Source organism: Globicephala melas, chromosome 12 (assembly GCF_963455315.2).
Source record: "Globicephala melas chromosome 12, mGloMel1.2, whole genome shotgun sequence".
Classification (NCBI taxonomy): Eukaryota; Metazoa; Chordata; class Mammalia; order Artiodactyla; family Delphinidae; genus Globicephala; species Globicephala melas.
The window spans coordinates 54,467,407-54,492,737 of record NC_083325.1 but is presented as its reverse complement, the minus strand read 5'-3'; the positions used below and the strand labels follow the sequence as shown (position 1 = coordinate 54,492,737).

The 25,331-nt window shown below is 35.9% G+C and overlaps 1 protein-coding gene across 3 annotated transcripts in view; it reads right to left on the bottom strand.

Annotated features, from left to right (window-relative positions):
* PREPL (prolyl endopeptidase like) overlaps positions 1–25,331 on the bottom strand; it is a 57,072-nt gene that overhangs the window by 12,291 nt on the left and 19,450 nt on the right. For 2 of the 3 annotated variants that reach the window (XM_060309390.1, XM_030857789.2), the window contains 7 exons: positions 16,336–16,458; positions 15,031–15,097; positions 14,248–14,454; positions 12,907–13,042; positions 7,134–7,350; positions 6,320–6,505; positions 2,128–2,325 (listed from right to left, as the gene is read on the bottom strand). In XM_060309390.1, coding sequence (XP_060165373.1) covers positions 2,128–2,325; positions 6,320–6,505; positions 7,134–7,350; positions 12,907–13,042; positions 14,248–14,454; positions 15,031–15,097; positions 16,336–16,458 — 1,134 coding nt within the window. The remainder of the gene's footprint in view (positions 1–2,127; positions 2,326–6,319; positions 6,506–7,133; positions 7,351–12,906; positions 13,043–14,247; positions 14,455–15,030; positions 15,098–16,335; positions 16,459–25,331) is intronic. The other variant, XM_060309391.1, reaches the window with a different exon arrangement.

The following is a 25,331-nucleotide window of genomic DNA, read 5'->3' as shown; positions in this document are numbered from 1 at the left end:
AGTTTATGAAATGTAGCTTTTCAGGACAGTAAAGTGACTTTAAAGAGTTCTTCACTACTCAGTATAACAATTTTTTTTCTTTCACAACAAGCCAAAATACCTATCAAGGTTAGATATACTAGCACGGTATTCTTCCTATACCTCAGGTTACATACGGGCATTTCTCATCTTTGAATATATACAAATATGCTAATTAAAGAAGTTTTAACAACTCAATTTTCTGTACTCAATAGTCAGAATTCTTAATCATTAAAACCTGAAATCTCTTACTGACCTAACACCCACCCACATCCTCTTCAAAGACCTATTTATTTTTAAAATGTTTAAAAGCAGTTTAAGTTTTATAAATTTTAACATCTAAATTATTTTTAGGGCAAGTAACTATACTCCAGTGTAGTTCACACTCAACTGACTTCCTTTCATAGAAAAAGGGTAGAAAATGTTGGTTCTCACCCTGCTTACAGAAACTTAATGAAAAAGCACTAGTTTACATAAGGAAAATAATATAACCAGGCCACTCTCCCTATTTTTTTCATTCCCATTTTGGAAACTTCTCTTTGGGGCACTAGAGTGTTATCAAATAAGGAAGAACTCTTCCTCTCATTATTATACCCGTTATGACAGTGTAACTGAATTTTCACCGTAACTGAATTTTCACTTCTCAGTAAGATTCATTCTTATAAAATGATGCAGATTTATTTCTATAAAATAATCTTGTTGTGTTCATCTTCCTGCCTCCTACCCAACTTCACTTAAACAAGCAGAGAAAAGCTTGTTGGTTGAAAACTTATGAAAAGGAAGAGGTAAGGATGGTAGCAAGTCCCGTGATGGCCTGAATCCCTGAGTTCATCAGCAGTGCAAAAATGCCTGTAGTTACAGCAGCTTCCCTTTAGCAGTTGTTTCCTTCTTCCCTAAGGTACGAAGAATCCCTTGGCTCTCCAAAAGCTTAGCTTCACTGTTCTTTCCATTTGGGGTAAAATTACAACATTTTGGGAGATTGGTATAAATCCCATCTTTGTAAAACAAAACAAAGCCTAAACATATGTATTTTGTTGACAAAACCCCAAGATCTGGAAGGTGATAATGTGTTAACAATGATTATTTCTATGCAGTACAGCAAATAGGACTGAAAAGTAGTCATTTAAACTTTATACATTCTATATTTTTGTATTTGTTCTAATAAGCGTGTATTGCTTTTATAAAGTAGTTATTAAAGTAGTCTTTGCTTCAAGATATTTTTTAAAAAAATCAGTGAATTAAAGAAAAAATTCACAAGGAAAAAAGGCTTCTGTTTTGATTCATTCTTTGTCAGTACATGCAAAATTATCTGATGTATGATGTGCTAAGCTCTGAGAATTCCTTAAATTCAAGGCCATGGTTTATGTATTAATTTGTTCCTCACTTGCTCAAATTTTCTTCTCTACTTACTACCTCCCCAACCTCCCACTGCCCCCGGACAATCTTCCCTCTTTTACGCTAGACTTTGGCCATACTGTTCTCCTTTATACTTCTTGAATGCATTATTTCTCCCTCAATTCAGGGCCTCTGCACAAAACAGAATCCTCCTTCCCCTTTTCTAGCTTAACTCTTGATCATCTTACTTCCTCAGAGAAGCTTTCCCCAATTTCTCCAGACGAGGTAAGGTCCCTTTACCATATGTTTCCACTGTACTCAGTACGTCTTCCTTGGCAGCAATCAGTACATTAGTAATCACTTCTTCAAAATCTAGCATCTTCCCCACTAGATTTAACCTCCATGAGGGCATGGAGTCTATATTAGTCTAGTTCACTCTAGTCAATTGCTTACTACCTTCATAATTTTTGTCATAACTACACAGAAACTTGATTATTTTCTTCTTGAAATCAACTTTTAATATTCAAATATACACAACACATGAAACCAAGGGCTTGCTATGATGGTTATAAATTTTCGAATCCATGTTAAAATAAATGCATGAGTATCAGAAGTTAAAAAAAAAAAGTCCATGTACCCCCTAAAATCATTTGGGTCTTGCTGTGGAGTGTGAGATCCACTTTACTAAACTGTGCTAATGTAATCCCAGCAATTGCACAATACTTGACAAATAGTATCCTTTCAACAAACAGAGTGGGGATCACAAAGACTTACCTCGCTTTTGGCTTCTATACGTAAAACACGACTAGTCTTTGTGATTGGGTCTTCATGTCCAGTTTCCTCAAACAGTTTACCTTCTGAAAACTTATACGTGTAATACTTAGGGGGGCGTATAGGAGAGCAAAGCTGAAAGGGGCAGTTCTTTGGGTCTGAATTTGTATCCATTATGAATCCACAGGCCCAAGGTGGGAGCTGAAGAAATAAAAGTTATTTTTACTCTTTATCTAGACACTAAGTATTATTAATTAAATTTCTGGGTCTGCTCCAAACAAGATGATGTGGACATCAAATTTATTTTTATCCATTATCACATAATGCCTCATCTAAGGGTTACTTCAGCACAACAAAAAATATTTCAAGTGAAAAACAAAACTCTATGCAAATGACCAATAAAATAAGGAAAAAGTACAGGAAAATGGTTTATCATGAATCTAGATTTACATGAAGTCTCCTTCAATAAAAAAGTTTATTTTGGGGGTATATAAACTTGGGCAATGAAACAGCAAAATGATTAAGAATAACAGCAAATCAAGTAGTAATTCCAGAACCCAGAAACAATCTCCAAGATCTCTATTCTCTATTCTCATAGAACACGATATTTCTCACGTGTTTTTAATAATTTATCCAGCAGCCCTTACTCTGCTGCCTGGACAGCATAAGTGATGACAGTTATTATTCCAGGGCTACAAACTGGCTCAGCAGCACTAAAGCATTTACAATTTGTTTTTAACTTTAGCTCCCAGGGTAACCATTGTGCAGAAGAAAACCTTTCCCGCACATCCACTCTGAGAGACTCACAGCTATTACGCTTAAGATTCTTAACTTTAAGAAAAAAGGAAAGAAATCAAAATTTATTCTCTCAGAGCAGCAGGGTCCAGCCTCAAACCTTCCACTAACATCCCTCTTACACCTTTTAAAGAACTCTAGTAAGCAGGCTGACAGTTAGAAATGGTACTGAGAGTCAGAACATTAAAAGAAAATTGCCTTTCTTTTCCTGAGTAATTGTAGAAAGAGCAAATTCCTTAGAAAATCAGAGGTCTTGGCACAGCAACGTCACTGGTGGGCACTATTTAGAAAGGGTAGGTGGGGGATGTATGCATAAAGAGTGTACCATTTAACCTGTAGAAACTATAGCCAAAGAGCTTATGTTCACAGAGCAAATTCCTTGCAATTAATCCAAAGAATCCACTGCCCTGAAACACCAGGGACATAAATTTGCAATGTCTCTCTAAAAGAGTTCCTAATTTATTCTCCTCAGATTGTGGGTTACTTTCAAGGATAATTTGTTTATTTAAATATAAGCCATAACTAGAAAGAAAAATGTAATCATGAAAGTTGGGAAATCTGGTAGCAAAAGTGAAACGAGTAAAAATTGAGACCTCAGTGGGAAGAAAAGGAAGAAGCATTGCTATTAACCTTGTAACACAGGCCTCAGATTGACGGCACAAGGCTCCTCAGCCCTCAGCGGTACAAGTTTTTCTCCCCTTTGGTGACACTTTAAAACATTTTCCATGTGACTCATGTAGTAAGTTTAGTTTTTTTGGGTTTTTTTAGTAAGCTTAGTTTCTGATTAAATGGTTCCAATAAATCAAAAAGTCTTTTGGGTGTATTTCTTAAACTAATGGGACCAAGGTTAAAGTTTTAATCATAACAAAAACTGTTCCATGGCTATGGACTTTTTAAAGTTTGTCCAGCTGATATAGAGGTATTAACTATCTCAAGGATATCTTCAGCCACATTTCCTATTGAGATAAGCCTGCAGTATCATCTATGTATATTAATGAACAGAGCCTGAGAAGAATTATAAGCTGGCCAGGTGATATGCCGATATTCCTTGAGATATTTGACAGAAACAGGTTTAGTTTAAGCATTCTACCAGCTAACCACAGTCATTTCATCAAAAGAATGATTAAGACATACATGCTGAAAGAAAATCAGCCCAAGCATGCAGGCTGCTCCAGATGAATTGATGTTAGCACAAAGCAAAACATTTCCTAATTTGCTTTAATTAAATATCATAACCAAATAATATATCATAACTAAAAACATCACCAGGAAATACTGATGACATGATGACCAAGGATATGAGGCAATATATTAAGGGCTTCACATTTTCTATTGCTGAGATTGAGTTTATAAAGCTCTTTTAGTCAAGTGCGCACTGGGCAGAGATGTTACATACCGAAATACTTTATAATCCACTCACAGTATGGCTTACAGATGTCCTTTGTATATAGCACTGTCTGTGCATATTAATCAGTGTTATCCAGTTCATAAAAAGGCTCTGATCTATAGAATTCTCTTTAACTAGCACCTGGTATATAATATAGTATTTGATTCCATGTGATGATGACTCAGAACATCATACTCATATCATAAATAGGTACTACAGGTTGGGAAAGGTCAAGGAATAAAGAAATAGAGGATACAGAATAAATGAAAGACATGATGTTTGTGTTAATGGAAGTTAAAACAATGGAAACTGAGGCATATCTTAAAAATATAAAAAATATAAAAGGCCATATTTACTTAGAAATCACATCTTAGCAAAGTCTCATGACATTCCTAATTCTGAAAGAATTTTGTTATAATAAATGCATCGCCAGAAATTATATATTTTCTCCCATCCCTATTCCTATAGACTACAATAAGAACAGATGCTCTGCCAGTTTCTGGATTGAAGATGTCTGAATTTGGCATCAATTAGCAAGTGAAAAGACACACTTTTGAATTCAGTAGATGAAAGCAGTTAACAAAACTGCTGGAGTTAAAAATCACCATTTTTGTTTTAGGACATTTATACAGCCTTCTAAGGCACAAGACATTACATTTGATAATTTGATAATTTGATTTCATGAAGTAGATGGAAAATTTTGCTTGTTTTATTTAGGCCCTAGTTATTTCTTATTTATACCACTGTAACAATCTCAAAACTAACCTCTATGCCGCTTATCTCTTGGTGCTTTGGTGTACTCTAACACAGCTGCCCGATAACCTCATGAAGTACAGCTTGACTCCTTAAATTATTCCCCTGTCCGCACACTTCACATGTTCCCCTCTTCATAATTTACGCATAAATTCACCACCTTGACAGTCAAAGAATGTCAAATCATAGCTTCATCACCTAGAAATTTATTCTGCTTCAATAAAAATGAATTATTAGCAGTTTCCTGAACATTTTCTGAACTTCTCCAGCTTAGAGCTTCATTTGATGGACTTTCTCAGCCTAGAATACCATTCCCTTCCCCACCCATCAAAATCCTATCTATCCTCTTTGGTTTATCTCAAATTCTACTTCTCCTCAAAGCTTTCCTGGGCCCTCTTCCTTTCCTTTGGACCTCACAGCACATTTTATGTTTCTGATCCCACTTATTTAAACCCATCTTATACTTGATCTTTGTGTACTAGTCTAATCTCATGATAAACTGTATTCTCCTTAAGGCCTGATATTTTGTCCTACTATCTTTCCATTCCAGAGCGCCCAATACAGTACTTTGCACACAGAAATTTGATAAACATCCAGTGAATTTACTGAAATTGCATTTCAACAAAAATTGTGATAGTAGTACAGATGGGGAGGTACAAGTGGTCTGTTTGCTGGTCACACAACTCCATATCAAGCAAAACAGAGGGCTCTCTTCTTCTCTTCAGTGCATGCTATCTAAAGTCACATATTAATGCTGCCTTAAAACTGGGCAGTAACGTTACCGTTCACCAGTTTTAGCAATAAAATTGGCAAAGAGATGATGAAGACATGAGAATGCAGTGGCAGAAACATAGTAGCAGAAACACAGTGGGTATGACTACTATCCCCACTGGGGGTGTGGGATGGGAACAGGAGGCAGTGGTTAGGCACCAGCTGCCAAGTTGGCCTCAGTTATTACTATATCTAAAGTTGTAGAGACATGTGATATAGAGATAAGCAGAAAGAGAAATATAATGGCACTTTACCTCTGAAATTCATGCTATAAGACAGTATTTTTAAGTAAAAGTGCACAAAATGGAAGGTCCTCTAAGTAATTCTAAAACAAACCTCCTAAACCTGATAAAGACCCAATATGCTAAATTCCATTTAAATTAATTTCCTTTTAAGAAAAAGTATATTGGTATTATTCAAAATTTGATGTTCTGTTAATAAACTGCATATATTTTGACTAATGTATTATCTTTCGAAAATTAAACATACCTTTAGAGACCGAACTGAATCGTCAGCCAGACCAATCACATTAACATAAAGTAGATTGCTATGCTTCAGGAACAGAACACAGTGATCCTTAAACATGTCCAGGTCTACAACTTTGGTATTTCTCTTCATTGTGAAAAATAAATCCCAATTCATAATAGCAGGGGTATCAGCAGCTGTTCTCATTAGCTGTGTGGAACAAAATTAGAAGAGATCTAGGTACCAGAACATGATTACTACTGCATCCAGAAATGAAACCACTGAAAACCAGACCATACTCATCTTCACTGTTTTATGAAGAGCTGAAGGAACTAACTCTGCATCAGGGCTGAAGTGTGAACATCACCGTATGAATGAGCCCAGGCTAGGGTGCTGGGTGGGTATAGCCCAGTGCTTAGCTGACTGGTCAACCAAGGGACATTTGAGTGAGAGTACTGACAGCTAGTTGACTGTGGAACTATCAATGAGCCTAGCCAAAACCAGTAAAAGAACTGCCTTTTGGAGATCAATCCAAACTGCTGACTCACAAAATCATAAGCTTATAAAAGTTTTTTAAGCCACTAAGTTTGGCTTTGATAACTAATATATTCAGGATAGAGTATGTTTTCATTTACTAACCTTTTTAGGTACAATTAAAATATGAAGAGGTATTAGCTCTAAGGGAAGAGAAAGGGGATTGGTTCTACATAGGAAGATAGCATTAGTTTTTACAATACCCAAAGCTTACAAAACAATAAACTTTTAGAGCAAGAAATGTTGATGTTAGTGTAACACTCCCTAAGAGCCTAAATGGGGACCAGGAGGATACAGGATTTACCTTGAATTCTGTAGGCTCGCCAACATTAGTGAGAATGTATAATTCATCATCTCTGTGTTCTATGTAGTAAAGGACCCCGTGTATTCGCTTCTGGATAAGTACTGGTGGGTCCCAAGGGCTCATGCCATCTATCAACCACACCTCTGAAGTGGTCTTGTTCATAATATTCATGGTGAGAAAACGACTGTCTTTTGTAAGATAAAGGAAAACAAAAAAGCTGCACAGAAGAAAGAGGGAGAGAGAGATACGAAAACCCAATAAATTTCAAATGCAGGCTATCTTGTTAATGACAATATCTCACTGGTGTTCAGTATATATATTAATTTATAATGCAGACAGAAAATAAAAACTCCTTAGTGAATACTGCTTATAAAAACTGGCTATTATATCTCTCATTTCCTCCCCAAAGGCATTCAAAATAATTTTTCTCTAACGTTTTATTATAAAAAATTTTCAAACATACAGTAAAGATGAAAGAAATGTAAGGTAAATACCGATATACCTACCACTAAGATTCAATCATGGCTAACATTTTGTTATATTGTCTTTATCACATATCAATCCATCTTTTTTTAAAAAATGCATTTCAAGGTAAACTACAGACATCACCTAACTCTCAATCACATTAATAGATTATAGGACTTTTTCCTGAGAAGAGGAAATAAACTTCCTAGAGGAGATATGTAACTGTAGGGAAGAAAAGGGACACAGAGTTTCCTTTGTTTTTCTTCTCTGTGCATGTTGGATATCCTTTTTCCTACTCTCCTAGTTTTTACAACAAAACAAACAATAGGAAGAAAAACCCTCACAATCTCACTAACCTAACACATTTTTTAAATTAACTATTTTAATTTTTCGATTTTTCCTTCTAAGGCTTAATTGTATTTTATACATGTCTTTTTTTTGTGTGTGTGGTACGCGGGCCTCTCACTGCTGTGGCCTCTCCCGTTGCGGAGCACAGGCTCCGGATGTGCAGGCTCAGTGGCCATGGCTCATGGGCCCAGCCGCTCTGCGGCACGTGGGATCCTCCCGGACCAGGGCACGAACCTGTGTCCCCTGCATCGGCAGGCGGACTCCCAACCACTGCGCCACCAGGGAAGTCCTATACATGTCTTTAAATAGATGTAGTTATTTAAAAAAATATAGATGCAATTCTGACTTCTGCATTTAGGATTTTTTTTTTTTTTAATTGGCTGCGCTGTGCGGCACATGGGATCTCAGTTCCCCAACCAGGGATAGAACCTGCGCCTGCTGCAGTGGAAGTGCAGAGTCTTAAGCACTGGACTGCCAGGGAAGTCCCTGCATTTCTTCTTACACATATTATCATCTTCCCCTACATTAGTTATACAGTCTGTGATCATTATTTTTAATGGCTACATAATATTCTATTGAGTTGAATTATCATAATTCTTAAAAATGTAGATTTTAATGTTACATTGTAATAAATATAAAAGGGAATATGTCATGAAGACAGTTTCCCTCTCCCTAACTTAAAAAATAAATTAATTTGGTTGTGCTGGGTCTTCTTAGTTGTGGCTGGTGGGCTCCTTAGTTGCGGCCGGTGGGCTCCTTAGTTGCGACTCACTGGCTCCTTTAGTTGTGGCATGTGTGCTCCCTAGTTGCAGCCAGTGGGTTCCCTAGATACAGCAGGCAGGCTCCTCAGCTGAGGCTTGCCGCCTCCTTAGTTGTGGCATGAGAACTCCCATCTGTGGCATGCATGCGGGACCTAGCTCCCCACCCAGGGAACGAACCTGGGCCCTCTGCATTGGGAGTGCAGAGTCTTAACCACTGCACCACCAGGGAAGTCCCTCTTTCCAACTTTTATAGTTATTTCCTTAGGATAAATTCTTAGTAACAGAAATACTGTTTTAATGATTAAGTATTTTTATGACTCTTGATCAATATAATCAAATACTATCCCAAGAGCATTACACTAATTCATATTGACACACTGGATGCCTTTAAATATTCTACCTACATGTTTCCTTATTACAAAAGTAATTCATACTGAAAATACTAAAGAATATAAAGAAGGACGATAACCCTGAATTCCACTCCCCAGAGATAAGCATTTTGGTAAAATTCCTTTTGTACTGGATTACATTACCATGTTTGTCAATTTTATTTCTTTGCAGTGTGTCCATTTTAAACTTGGTGATGTAGTTTACATTATTGGTCTATAACCATCTCTTTATAAATTAAGGACATTAACTTGTCTTTTTGGTTGAAAATACTTTCCCCCATTTTGTCATATGGATTTTTTTTCATCTTTATTGGAGTATAATTGCTTTACAATGGTGTGTTAGTTTCTGCTTCATAACAAAGTGAATCAGTCACACACACATATGTGTCATATGGATTTTAATTTATTTGTTTACAATAGTTTCTGACATAAGAGTCTAATATTTTAGATAATCAAGAATATTGGTACTAACCCTTGTAATTTCTTCTATTGATTTTATGCTCTGGAAATATTTCAACCAAGCTGAGTGAAATACATATATTTTCACCTAGGGTTTTTTTTTTTTTTGATGGTTTTATTTTTACCAATAGATCCTTTAAATCTTTTAGTAATGTACGCTAATGTACAAAGCGATGAAAATTATTTTCGTCCAAATATTCAATATTCACATTCTAGGGTCTGTTTTAGGGTTATCCTGGTCTCTTTTATTGGTCTGTCAATTTGTATTATTTTAACTGTTGTGCCTTCACATGTTTTAATATATTGTTGTAAGGCAGATCCCCTGCCCTATCTTACTCTTTATTTTCAACACTTCTTTTGCTACTTTTATCTACTTATTTATGTGTAATGATGACACAGGTAATCAAAAGATAAATTACTCAGTCAATTATCTGGCAGACATGTGGTTACAGGGAAGTGAGAACACAAGCATCTCTGTAAGTAACAGTTTTCTTAGAAAGAGAAGTAAAGTTGTGGTAACTACCAAGCAAAAACCTACAGTAGATACACAAAATATAAAGAGAAGGGAATCAAACTATATAGCACCATGGAAAATAATCAATTCATTAAGGAAGACAGTAGGAAAGGAAGAACTGGGAACTATTGATCCAAAGCAGCTAGAAAACATGAAAAAGATGGCATTAGTAAGTCTTTAGCTGTTATAAATTACTCTAAATGTAAATGAATTAAATTCTCCAATCAAAAGGCAAGAAGTGGCTAAGCAGATAAAAAAAGAACTAACTATATGCTGCCTACAGTAAGAGATTCATTTCAGTTTCATGGACATACATAGGGTCAAAATAAAGAAAAAGACATTCCACACAAGTAGAAACCAAGAGGGAGCAAGGGTAGCTATACTTGTATCAGACAAAATAGACCTTAACTCAAAAGCTCTAACAAGAGATAAAGAAGGCCACTACATAATGACAAAGGTGTCAATTCGTCAAGAAGATTTATAACAAGCATAAATATATATGCACTCGACATCAGAACCCTCAAATATATTAAGCAAATATTAACAGATCTGAAAGGAAAATAGACAACATAATAATAGTAGGGGACTTTAGTAGCCCACTTTCAACAATGGATAGATCATCCAGGCAGAAAATCAGTAAGGAAACCTTGGACGTGAACTATACTTTAGAACAAATGGATCTAACAGACATATACAGAACATTCTGTCCAACAGCAAAAAAAAAATAAAAATACCATTCTTCTCAAGTGGACCTGGAACATTCTCCAGGACAGATTATGTGTTAGGTCACAAAATAAGTCTTAACAGGAAAAAAACTGGAAAATTCACAAATATATGGAAATTAAACAATACACTCCTAAACAACCAAAGGGTCAAAGAAGAAATCAAAAGGGAAATAAAAAAAAAAAACCTTGAAGTAAATGAAAATGGAAATACCACACACCAAAACCTAACGGATGCAGCAAAATCAGTTCTAATAGAGGCATTTATAGCAATAAACACTTACATTAAGAAAAAAGAAAAATCTCAAACGAACTTCACACCTCAAGAAACTAGAAAAAGAAATAATTTTGGCTAACCTTACTTGTGAGAGCAGAATACTGAAACCTGGGGATCAAAGCAAACACAGTAAAAAAAACAGCTCAGTCTCAGAAGTTCTACGAAGACCTTTATTACATTTTCTCTACTGGTATGCTGCTTTTCCCTCTTGGTCCTTCCCTTTGGATTAGGGCTGTTAAGTACAGTTGACCCTTGAACAACATGGATTTGAACTGGTGGGGTCCACTTATACACAGATTTTTCTCAATAAATACATACCACACTACCACACCATCTGCGGTTGGTTGAATACTCTGATATGGAACAGTGGTTAAAGAGAATACTCTGATATGAAACAGTGGATAAACAGTGAATACTCTGATATGGAACAGTGGATAAAGATATGGAACAGTGGATAAAGAGGGTCAACCGTAAAGTTACAGGTGGATTTTCAACCACACGGGAGTCAGTGCTCCTAACCCCCAGTTGTTCAAGGGTCAACTGTATTCAGAATCGACAAACTAATCTGTGCTTTAGAGATCAGATGCCAAACTAGGTTTAAACATACTTAATTATGGTTAATTCTTTTTGGGGTAGAAAAAGCATACTAGAAGCCAAAAATCAAGAATCTTAAATGTATGTATAACTCAATCTTAGAACTTAGGATAGTAACAACATATGGCAATTAAGTACCTTATTCAAGGGTATGACTCACAGGGTCAATTTTGAGTTATATTCACAAGATGTGAAATGGTTCACAATCATAAGTCATTGATACAATGTAATAAATTACTAGCTTAAACTGTCATCTCCAAAAGATATCCTTGACAAATAACACATAAAGTAGTGGATCGTATGAATAGCTGGTTCTAGTAAATTCTCATTAAAACAATCATCATCAGAAAAAAGCAATGACAGCATTACTGAACCCAGAATGTTAGTTCTATGGGTTGGAATAATACAATTTCTCCAGACCTCAAGTTCTTTATATAAACTGGGTGTTGTATAAGATTTTCTTTAAGGTCCTTGTCAGCTCTGAGATTTTATTAAGTGAAGGGTTACTTTTCTTGTTTGGGTATCAATTTTACTGTCATAGATTTGGTGTTAAAGATAATTTTTCTCTCTTGCAAAATCTGTTCAGACATTGTCCAAATTATACTGTAAGAGGTGACAGGACCCTGGTGTTAAGAAATAATTTATCATAAATCATTTGGAAAAGTGTATCTGGCTAAGAGTTAAGGGATTTTGCCAGATAAATTTATTATCATTTCCTCCCAAGCATGGGTAAGTGGTAATATGAGGCATAAGTCCTGAAGCAAAAAGAATTAGCTTTAAGGAGGAATTACCAAAGTATTGGGGAAAGTAAAATTTAAAGACCAATGTATATCATGGTTCAAAGCAAGCAATTTAAAATTCAGGTAACCTATATGAAATAAATGGTGAATTCTGTGTAACTGGCACCATGGTTATTCTAGTTACGACTTACAAGAGATTGATAATTGCTGCATGGAAACCATATTAAATGTTTAATTAACAACTCCTCTCATGTGTCAGTACAGAAAGAATGTTAGTGACTCAGCATTTGAATCTAATGATATATTTGTGTTCACTCTGAAGTTTGAATGTAACTAATTTCCAATTTTGAATCTAAACCACTTATAAAAGAATGCTTATGCTCCTCTTAGCCTTATTATATCTGATTCCAGCCAAAATCAATGTTTTAAGTCAACCAAAAGCAGCACTTTAGATAACTAGAGAAATATTCTGAAGAAAAAGACTTAATTGCATTGTTTTAGTACCTTGGGTCTTTTTCTGTGTAAAAACGTTCATTACGCCTGTTATCACCAAAAGTGGCTCGATATACATCATGACAGCGAAGGTTCCTCTGGAAGGTGTAGAATAAAACATCTTCATCTTCTTCATCCTTTACCCATTCTAAAAGAAAATAATTAAGGAATTATATATATCCACCTATTTACAGTTTAAAAAAAAAAAGGCACAGTGCATTCTAATTTTGAGTGCCAAATAGAAGAGATGTGCAAGTTTATCCCTGGAAATCTAAATCTAACATAGGTTTGACTATGTCTAACCCCGTTATTTATAAGCCAGAGATATTTCCAGAGAATAAGATACTACTACATCAATTCTAAGTTTTCAAGTAGTTATTAGTCTCAGGGTACTCAAGTTTCTAAATAAGAGATGAATATTCAATATTTAAGAAAGACTTTGGTAAAGTCACATTTGCTTTCAGGAGATGAATTATGTTTAGATCTACAACCTCTAAATTTGAGGAAATTTTGGACCATTTTCTCTCATGCCTAAATGTTTTCTGCCTGTTTTCAAGCCACAGGATATCTCAAACTACCAAATATGGTGTTTTCTAGATCTTACCAGAGGCTGTCAATGAAAGTTTTCACACAATTACATCATGACTGCCACCTGGCTGACAGTGACTGTAAGACATTATTGTATAGTATGCATTCTGATTTTAGAGAGGTTAAAATGTACAAGAGGTATGCCTTAGAATCAATTAGATACGGTATAATTTCTATTCACTGCAAAAGCATTTAGTTATTAAACAATGGGGACATTTATGGCAGAAAATAAAAAGGGAGGATAAAGTATAAACATATATATCACTCAGTGATAAATGATAAAATTTAAAGTTGGTTCTATTGGTAAAAATATCGTAGCTTTTATTGAATAAGTTAGTTCATCGTGTTCCAGAGTTCCTTGGTAGTGACCCTGGGCAATGTGCTATAATGGCTTAACAAGATGATGTGAAATGAAAAAATCATACCCAAGCTTAAAGTTGAATAAAATATTAAGAGACAATTTATGTGAAAATGTACTCTAAATAATAGCAAAGAATTACTGATATATTAACATATACTGTACAACCTGGACTCCGATTACAATACTTTTAAAAACATGAACATGAATTTGGATATTTAACTAAAGAAGGGAAGGTCTCCTGAATAAGAGGCACAGAGGAAGGTATGGAGTCCACAGGGATAAACAGGTCAGGCATTCATCCTCTCATTCACTCACGTGAGCAAGTAAAAATGTTTGCAAAGTGTGGACAATCCTCTTTACTGTTGCCTTTTCAATGTAGAAGACTGTTTTGGTTGGTGGCTTACCAAAACTGGACACATTTGGGAAAGAAGCTTCCATTACAGGTTGATCACTGAGCTTCACAACTACACAGGTAGATGCTTCAGAATCTTCAGTTCTTATCTTGGCAGCTACATATTTTTCATCAGGAGCAACTCTGATACAATCAATGAAGGGTTGCTCTAATTTAAGTTCCTCCAAATTGAACAAAACTTCATAATTATCATTGTCTGCTGCATAAAGAAAAGGATAAAGGAGATAATTCCACAAAATATACTTCAAAAAATTTTAAATGGTATTTCAATGTTTTAAACTAGCATTCCGCTTCTGTAAGAGGCTACGTTTTGGCATCTTTGAACACTGACAGCAGTTTGATGTGTACAGAAAATGGCATTAGTATTTAATACTACCCTACGTTATTCAATATTATTCAATGCATCAACCTACGTGATGTTACTTGATAGTTATAGTCTAATATTTGTAGACCATATAGAACCTAGAAAAGTAAGAAAACGTTACGTGACCCTGAATAGTCTATATAGTGCCTAGCACAGTATCCAGGATTTGGTAAATGCTCAAAAAATGCTGGTTCCCACCTCCATTCTCTCTGCCAGAGCTTTTGAATGTAGCTGTTAATTATATCTTAGGTAAACCCAGAAATTAAAAAACTACTCATTTAAAAAAAGAGAAAAAAATCAGAAATTGAAAACATATTTTCTATACCTTTGAAAAATCAATACCAAATTTCCAATGAAAAATGTGAAACCTGAAAAATCAGATATTTCTTAAAAGGAAAAACTGTTTTGTACCTTCTTCATCTTTGGAACGAACCAAACAGCAGCCCTCTTGATAATAAACAAAACCACCATGTTTAATCTGACAATGGAAAGAAACAAATGGTTTATTTAATTACAATTTATTCAATAATTTAAAAACAATTTAAGTAATTGTTCAGTGATCTGACTAGTCAAAATGAAGAAATGAGATCTTTTATAAGCAAACGTGTTGCAGTCTATGAATGAACATATAAAAAATACAAAATGAATCACTTTTTACAATATAGTGATTAAAATATGGTTTTCATATGTTTACAATCAATCACTGGAGGAGTTTCTAATACATAAATGTAAGAGGCAACAAAGAGAAGGCATTAACGAAACCTACGTCAGTTATGACTGTACAAACCACTTTAGCTTTACTTCTGTAACATCTGACAACAGAGATCAAGTGGCATCTTTAAGATAATCCAAAATGATGCAGATGTGGAAACTGTGACTTAGACTAGTCTGAAAACCCAGTCAATTACTTTCTGAGAGTCTTTCCTTTAAAATATGCTGTCACTGCCAATTGTCCACGGTTTGATCTGATTTTACACAAAGCATCTCACCCTCTGTGAGGGTGATAGATAGAGACAATTTAAGATTGAAAGACTATTACCAATATATGAATCATGCTCTTGTCTAATTCCTACATATTAAATGCAACTGATTGATATGATTTCAGGTAACTTAAGACAATTACTACTTGCTAGTTAGTGGCATAATCTGAATCTGGAATTCCTCATCCTTAACCTATTGCTATTTCCATTTTAGTACGTATGTAATTTTCATTCATAAGCTGTGGTTGTTTTCCAATCTTACCGAAAAATTTTCAACATGCATGTTCAATCTGTTTCAACTGAATATTTATGACTGTGGTAAACACAAAACAGTCAAGCAAATATTTGGATTTCATGGTATTGTACTATTTAAAGTGAATTTTCTTTTATTAAAAAAAGTACAGATAGAACAATCAAATAATTTTCAAGTAATAAAACATTATGAGTTAGTTTCATTTGAACTTCTCCTTGGGAGTATTTAAAAAATTTAAAAACAGAATTGTTTTTTTCCAAAAACCAGAATTAACATGATATGCTTGGAAATTCATCTTGGCTTTGATCTTTATAATTTATTTAAAGGACCATACTCAGCTTACTCTTTGTTCTTTAAGTTTTTCAGCATAAAGGCCAAAAGCAGTGTAATTTTGATGTGGGATTATGTTTATAAATCACAAGGTATTTTATTTGTATCCTGACTGGTAATATCAGATTTAAAAAAAAAGATATGATATCCTACCTCTGCATTGATGATTTCGTATTCTTCTTGTGGCTGTGTTTCTAATTTTGTTCTCACTTTTTCAAATGCATCCATGTTTTCTGAGAGGGATTTTTTGTTTTCTTGTTTAATAGGCAAAAATTCCTGGAAAAAGTTTTATCAGTATGATCATAATATTTCAACTAGGGAGAAAACCTTTGCTTTTTAAAGGTAATTCTTATTTCCTTTTCATTCAAGTACTACAACGTTAGGTCTATACCTATGAAATAATATGCATTTCACAGATCTTAAATGTTTCATAAGCTCAATACATTATTTCCTCTTTTTCATTTAAAAATGTAAACAAGTAAGGTGGATACTTGATGACTATACTATTAAGTCAAATGGCTAAGTCCTTAAGATGCAGTAGTACTAAGAAGCGCTGGAAAGTCTTCAGAAATATTATGAGAAAGCAGTAAAGGAAATCCTATGAACATTTACATATTTAATAGCCAGGTGTGAGAAGTAAAAGTCTACTGAGTTTTATAAAGTACTGAAATACCTCCTAAAAAGGGGAAAACGTCAAAGGGAGAGGAAGACATTATCATTATTAATAAATGTTCACTATTATTTTATTCACAGCAAGAGTTATGACAAAAAGTTTTTCGTACTTTATATCTTCATTAGCCATAATTTTTCTTCTCATGGAGATAAGGAATCCTCCGCATAGAACGGTTTATTAGCTCAAAAGGCAAATTAATGCTTTATAAAACAGAGCTTCTCTTTGAGGTTAAAAAAATATATACATACTCATCTTCAAAAAGGAAAAATAATGGAAAATTAACAAGTAGAGATATAGGTGAAAGCTAAAATAAAGCACTCAGTGTCTTATTAGGAGTATCTAATAAGCTAACAGCTTAAGTAAGTTGATCTCTGGTGAGCATATAAATATCATATGAATTATTAAAATTTGGATAAGGCAAAACCTTAGTTGTCAAATTAAAAAAAGGGTTGAGGGGCTTCCCTGGTGGCGCAGCAGTTGAGAGTCCGCCTGCCAATGCAGGGGACACGGGTTCTTGCCTCGGTCCGGGAAGATCCCACATGCCACGGAGTGCTAGGCTCGTGAGCCATGGCTGCTGAGCCTGCGTGTCCGGAGCCTGTGCTCCGCAACGGGAGAGGCCACAACAGTGAGAGGCCCGCGTACCGCAAAAAGAAGAAAAATAAATAAATAAAGGGTTGAATAATTCAACACTCCACAGGTTTCCCTTGCTTAAGGAAAATAATTCTAGCCAAGATTTTAAATGTTAGCTTTCTGCCAAAGATGACAACTGTAGTGCCAGAAAGAGCACTAAGCCTTTGGTTAGGACCTGCAACAGCTGGTAAATATTTATTGCATAAGGGTATCCATGATACTTTACCAACAGTGTAGAGAATGTAAGCTATAAATACAGTTTATATCACAAGGAGTTTACAGTCTAAAATTAAACACAAGAATAAAACAGAAAAATCACCAAAGCAAATTAAATGAAAAAATAATCATTCACAAAGTTTTTTAGAGTTTTTGAGATGCTTTATGATTTGGACTAGATTCACATTACCAACAATGGCTATTACAGTAGTCTAAATCATTCAGTCTCTACTTCAATAATAAAATTAATGATTAATGATTTGAAATTCAAATTCTAAAGGCTCATTTTTTTTTTTAGTATTTCTACAAAATTTAGTGTTAACCTTTAGTGAGGCAAAATATCTATACCAATAAGTTCCTATTATCAACCAAGGCACAAATCAGAAGATCACTAGAAATCTATCTTGAAACTAGAACTTAGTGGTAGAAGCTACCTTTTCATATCCAGATATATGCTTATCTATTCTGTTAATTCCTATTAGAACTTTTGAAGTACAGTCAGGATGGCTATGAAGAGAGTATCTCTTTCTACTACCTTGCAGCTCCTAGCACATTGTAGGTGAGGAGCTGGGCTCTGTGGTACGTGGGCCTCTCACCGTTGTGGCCTCTCCCGTTGCGGAGCACAGGCTCCGGACACGCAGGCTCAGCGGCCATGGCTCATGGGCCTAGCCGTTCCGCGGCACGTGGGATCTTCCCGGACCGGGGCACGAACCCGTGTCCCCTGCATTGGCAGGTGGACTCTCAACCACTGCGCCACCAGGGAAGCCCGGCTCTGCCACTTTTAAACACCCATTCTTATTGAGAGCCATGGCCAATGCCAGGCTAAGGCAACAGGGCTGGGCCCAATATCTATCCTCCTAAACTTATTTTACACTCTTGATTAACCTTTTTCTGTATCACAAATCCAAATAAACTGAGCTTACGTGAACCAAAATAACCCTGAAAGCAATAGGATTTTTAATTGCCTTAATAAAATGGAAGTAGAATTCGAGAGTTTTGTAAGTAATTCCTCAAAAGGAATTACTTCCAGGGAAACTGAGATTTTATATAATAATCATAAAGTACTCCAAATTGGTTTTGGTTTAAGTTCTGTCGCCAAGAATACCCACTGGGTGTTTTAAGCTTTCATTTCAATGCCAGCTAGCATTACCATCAGGGTATGCAGCTAAACCTATCCATTTTAGCCAAGTATCTTAATGCAGGGGTTCCCAACCTCTGGGCTGCGAACTGGTACCTGTCTGTGGCCTGCTAGGAAGTGGGCCACACAGCCGGAGGTGAGCGACAGGCGAGCGAGCAAAGCTTCATCTGCTGCTCCCCATCGCTTGCATTAGCACCTGAACCATCCCCCCATCCCCCGTCCATGCAAAAACTGTCTTCCACAAAACTGGTCCCTGGTGCCAAAAAGATTGGGGAACACTGTCTTAATACATGAATAGTCTATTGGTTTTAAGGGAATATACTACCTAAAGGAGCTGAGGTGAGGAGAGCTTTAAATTTTAAGAAAGTTACATGTACAGTATCACTCAATTAGTGGAAAAAAGCAGCATTCCTTCCCACCTTCTGGGTGGCCCACCACAAAACCATTTTACAACGGAAACTCGTAAGACAAGAGAATGGAATATGTAAACTTCACATTTTATTAATTTATTTTTTGGCTACACTACGTGGCATGCAGGATCTTAGTTCCCCAACCAGGGATCAAACCTGTGCCCCCTACAGTGGAGGCATGGAGTCAACCACTGGACTGCCAGGAAAGTCTCTGTAAACTTTATTACAGCAAATAATAATGAACTCTAAAAACAGAAAATAGCACAACAGAAGAACAGTGGGCAGCTTTTAGTCAAGATGGTGCCATTAATTAAAGGCTCATTCCAAGTCTGGGGCAGGGAGAGTAAAAAGTAGGCTTAGGTCATTTGTGTCAGAAAGCAAGAAGTGTTCAAAGGTTCATGGAGATGTGTCAAAAGAACACAAAGGCCAGTTTAAAGGGGTTCCTACTAGCCACATCTGGGACAGTTTGAGCATCAAAAACAATAATGACTGTAATTGATTATAATAAACTGAAAAAAATAAAAACAACAATTTAAAAAGAAGCAAAAAACAAAACAGACACCTAACTAAAATAAAAAAAATAAAAAGAGGGTACAAAAATAGGGGGAAACTCTTCTTAACAGAATACTCCCACCTAATAAATGTAGAAAGAATAACAGAAATAGAAAATCATTAGCAACCCCCAGTGAAACAAATGATTAGGGTAAAGATCATCCTTGGTTTATTAAACTCATTAGATGAAATGATGTCAGGTAATAAAATATTTGCACAAAGTATTACCTTAAGTCTACTTAGTAACTGCAAAGGGAATAATGGCCTGTTAACAATGGAGAGAACTAGCAGTTATCACCTTAACTGAAATTGTCAAGCTTAGCACCATTAATAATGGGACAAGCTGAGATTATGTGTCTTCCTGAAATAATGTTAATATGAGACATTTCAATTTAAGACAGAAAAAAGAGAAGAGTAAACCTAAAGGAACTAGAAGAAAGGAAATAAAATTAATTTGTTTCAATTAAGTTGATACAGTAACTAACGAGAAGATCAACAAAATAAAAAAGTTGGTTCTTTTAAAAAATGTACTAAGGGGCTTCCCTGGTGGCACAGTGGTTGAAGAGTCCGCCTGCTGATGCAGGGGACGTGGGTTCGTGCCCCGGTCCGGGAGGATCCCACATGCTGCGGAGCGGCTGGGCCTGTGAGCCATGGCTGCTGAGCCTGTGCGTCCGGAGCCTGTGCTCCGCAACAGGAGAGGCCACAACAGTGAGAGGCCCGTGTATCGCAAAAAAAAAAAAAAAAAAAAAAAAGTACTAAGAAAGACATGTATAGCAAAACTGATTAAAAAAATGATAAAACATTACGAGTGAAAAAAATGGCATAATTACAGATATAGTAAAGATTATTAAAACTTAAAATAACATTCTTTATGCTAATATATTTGAAAACATGATAGAATGGATAATATTGAAGAAAATAAATTACCAAAACCAACTAAAAAAAAAGAAAAGCTGTATAAGCTAATAAATATCAAAGAAATTGATAACTAAGTGTTCCCTTCTTAAAAGAGACACAAAACCCAGATACTTTCAAAGGTAGCTTTCTCTAATCCTCAAGGAAAAGATAATCTCATATGTCAACTATTTAAGAAAAAAAATGCCAACTATTTAAAACTACTCAACTTATTTTATCACGCTAATATAACCCTGACACTAAAACTAGACAGTGACATTAGACAATTAAAAACCAATCTTACTGTAAAATATGGATTGAAAAAACTCTAAAATTCATAAATCAATGTATTTTTAAAAAGCACAAAATAAAAACAATAATAGTAACAATAAAATCCTATGTGACCAAGTAAGATTTACCTTAAGAATGAAAGGATGGTTCAATGTTAGAAAAATCCATCAATCACAAATAAAGGAAATAAATCTTAGGCCCATTTCCATTAATGCAGAAAAAAACAGAAAATAATGCACTTAAAAAATGATAAAAACCTTAAATTAGGAATAGAGGAACTTCCTTGACTTAATAAATGATCTCTCTTTTTTTACACAAAACCATACTAATCATCTGTGAAACTCTTTTCAAGGCTCTTAATTATATTCATTTAAAATATCTAGTTATATTTGCTGCTTATTTTCTTATTCAAAAAGTGACTGTTAAATGAAGGAAACTAATTGTTTCCAATGCTCCCTGCTTCTAATTTGTCTCCTTGAGCCCAGTAAGAGTTTTGCCCTTCTCATTCCACTGACTGCTCTTGTCAAGGTCACTGATGGCCAGAGATATTATGGGGGGGAGAGACAAGATGGCAGAATAGAAAGACGTGAGCTCACCTCTTCTTATGAAAACACCCAAATCACAACTAACTGCTGAACAACACTGACAAAAAATTCCTGGAACCTACCAAAAAAAAGATATCCTACATCCAAAGACAAAGAAGCCACAACGAGATAGTAGGAGGGGGGCAATCATGATAAATCAAATACCATACCCGACGGGTAGAGGACCCACAAACTGGAAAATAATCATACCACAAAAGTTCTCCCACAGGGGCAAAAGTTCTGAGCCCCACATCAGGCTCACCAGCCTGGGTGTCTGGCAAAGGGAGGAGGAGCCCCCAGAGAATCTGGCTTTGAAGGCCAGCAGGTTTTGATAACAGGAATTCCACAGGACTAGGGGAAACAGAAACTGCACTCTTGGAGGGTGCACACAAAGTCTCATGTGCACCAGGACCAAGGGAAAAAATAAATGACCTCAAAAGAGCCTGGGCCAGACCTACTGGCTGGTATTGGAGGGTTTTCTGTGGAGGCAGGGGGTGGCTGTGGCTCACTGTGGGGACAAAGACACCGGCAGCAGTAGTTCTGGGGAGTACTCATTGGCGTGAGCCCTACTGGTGGCTGCAATTTTCTCACCAAGACCTGGCCCCACCCAACAGCCTGTAGGCTCCAGTGCTGGGATATGTCAGGTCAAACAACCAACAGGGCAGGAACACATCAGCAGACAGGCTGCTTAAAGTGTTCCTGAGCACAGAGCTTCCTGCTAAACATACCCCTTGACATGGCCCTGCCCACCAGAGGGACAAGACCCAGCCCCACCCACCAATGGGCAGGAACTAGTCCTTCCCACCAGGAAGGCTGGACAAGCCTCTTAGGCTCATCCACCAGCAGGCAGACAGCAGAAACAAGAAGAACTACAATCCTGTAGCCTGTGGAACAGAAACCATAATCACAGAAAGTTAGACAAAATGACATGGCAGAGGAATATGTTCCAAATGAAGGAACAAGATAAAACCGCAGAAGAACATCTAAGTGAAGTGGAGATAGGCAATCTACCTGAAAAAGAGTTCAGAGTAATGATAGTAAAGATGATCCAAGATCTTGGAAAAGGCACAGACTCAGAATATACAAGAAATGTTTAACAAAGAGAAGAACTAAAGAACAAACAAACAGAGATGAACAATAAAATAACTGAAATGAAAAATACACTTGAAGGAATCAATTGCAGAATAACTGAGGCAGAAGAACAGATAAGTGAGCTGGAAGACAGAATGGTGGAAATCACTGCTATGGAACAGAATAAAGAAAAAAGAATGAAAAGAAATGAGGACAGTCTAAGAGACCTCTGAGACAACATTAAAGGCACCAACATTCACATTATAGGGATCCCAGAAGAACAAGACAGAGAGAAGGGACCTGAGAAAATATCTGAAGAGATAATAGCTGAAAACTTCCCTAACGTGGGAAAGGAAACAGTCACTCAAGTCCAAGAAGCACAGAGAGTCCCAGGCAAGATAAACCGAAGGAGGAACATGCCGAGACACATAGTAATCAAACTGACAAAAATAAAGACAAAGAAAAAATAATAAAAGCAACAGGGAAGAGCAACAAATAACATACAAGAGAATTCTCATAAGGTTATTAGCTGATTTCTTAGCAGATACTCTGCAAGCCAGAAGGGAGTGGAGGATATATTTAAAGTGATGAAAGGGAAGAACCTACAACCAAGAATGCTCTAATCAGCAAGGCTCTCATTCAGATTCAATGGAGAAATCAAAAGCTTTATAGACAAGCAAAAGCTAAGAGAATTTGGCACCACCAGACCAGCTTTGCAACAAACGCTAAAGGAACTTCTCAAGGTGGAAAAGAAAAGGTTACAACTAGAAACAAGAAAATTAAGAATGGAAAAGCTCACTGGTAAAGGCAAACATACAGTAAAGGTAGGAAATGATCCACATACAAATATGATATCAAAACCAGCAATCGTGAGGAGAGTACAAATGCAGAATATTGGAAATGGATTTGAAATTAAAAGACCAGCAACTTAAAACAATCTAGTTTACATATAGACTGCTACATCAAAACCTCATGGTAACTGCAAACTGAAAATCTACAATAGATATACTACAAAAAAGAAAAAGGAATCCAAACACAACAGTAAAGTTAGTCATCAAATCACAAGAGAACAAAAGAGGAAGGGTCGAAAAAAGACCTACAAAAACAAATCCAAAACAATTAACAAAATGGCAATAAGAACATACATGTCGATAATTACTTTAAATGTAAATGGATTAAATGATCCAACAAAAGACAAAGACTGGCTAAATGGATACAAGAATAAGACCCATCTATATGCTGTCTACAAGAGATCCACTTCAGATCTAGGGACACATACAGACTGAAAGTGAGGAGATGGAAAAAGCTATCCCATGCAAATGGAAATAAAAGAATGCTGGAGTAGCAATACTCATATCAGACTAAATAGACTTTAAAATAAAGAATGTTACAAGAGACAAGGAAGGATACTACATAATGATCAAGGGATCAATCCAAGAAAAAGATATACCAATTATAAATATACATGCACCCAACATAGGAGCACCTCAATAAATAAGGCAACTGCTAACAGCTGTAAAAGAGGAAATCAACAGTAACACAATAGTGGGGGACTTTAATACCCCACTTTCATCAATGGACAGATGATCCAGACAGAAAATCAATAAGGAGACACAGGCCTTAAATGACACATTAGACCAGATGAACTTAATTGATATTTACAGAGCATTCCATCCAAAAGCAGCAGAATACACATTCTTCTCCAGTACCCATGGAACACTCTCCAGGACTGATCACACGGTGGGCCACAAAGTGAACCTTGGTAATTTAAGAAAACTGAAATTGTACCAAGAATCTTTTCCAACTACAATGCTAGGAAAAGAAAACTGTAAAACAAAACAAAACAAAAAACTGTAAAAAACACAAACACGTGGAGACTAAACAATATGCTACTAAACAACTAATGGATCACTGAAGAAATCAAAGAGGAAATCAAAAAATACCTAGAGACAAATAAAAACAAAAGCATGCCAATCCAAAACCTATGGGACGCAACAAAAGCAGTCTTAAGAGAGAAGTTGATAGCAATAAAATCTTACCTCAGGAAACAAGAAAATCTCAAATAAACAACCTAACCTCACACCTAAAGCAAATAGAGAAAGAAGAACAAACAAAACTCAAAGTTAGTAAAAGAAATCATAAAGATCAGAGAATAAATAAATGAAATAGAGACAAAGAAAACAACAGAAAAGATCAATGAAACTAAAAGCTAGTTCTATGAAAAGATAAACAAAATTGATAAACCTTTAACCAGACTCCTCAAGAAAAAAAGGTAGAGGGCTCAAATCAATAAAATTAGAAATGAAAAAGGAGAAGTTACAATGGACACCACAGAAATACAAGGGATCATAAGAGACTACTACAAGCAACTATATGCCAATAAAATGGACAACCTAGAAGAAATGGACAAATTCTTAGAAAGGTACAATCTCCCAAGACTGACCCAGGAAGAATGGAAAATATGAACAGACCAATCACAAGTAGTGAAATTGAAATCTGTGATTAAAAATCTTCCAACATACAAAAGTCCAGGACCAGATGGCTTCACAGCTGAATTCTATCAAACATTTAGAGAAGAGTTAACACCTATCCTTCTGAAACTCTTCCAAAAAACTGCAGAGGAAGGAACACTCCCAAACTCATTCTACGAGGCCACCATCACCCTAATACCAAAATCAGACAAAGATAAC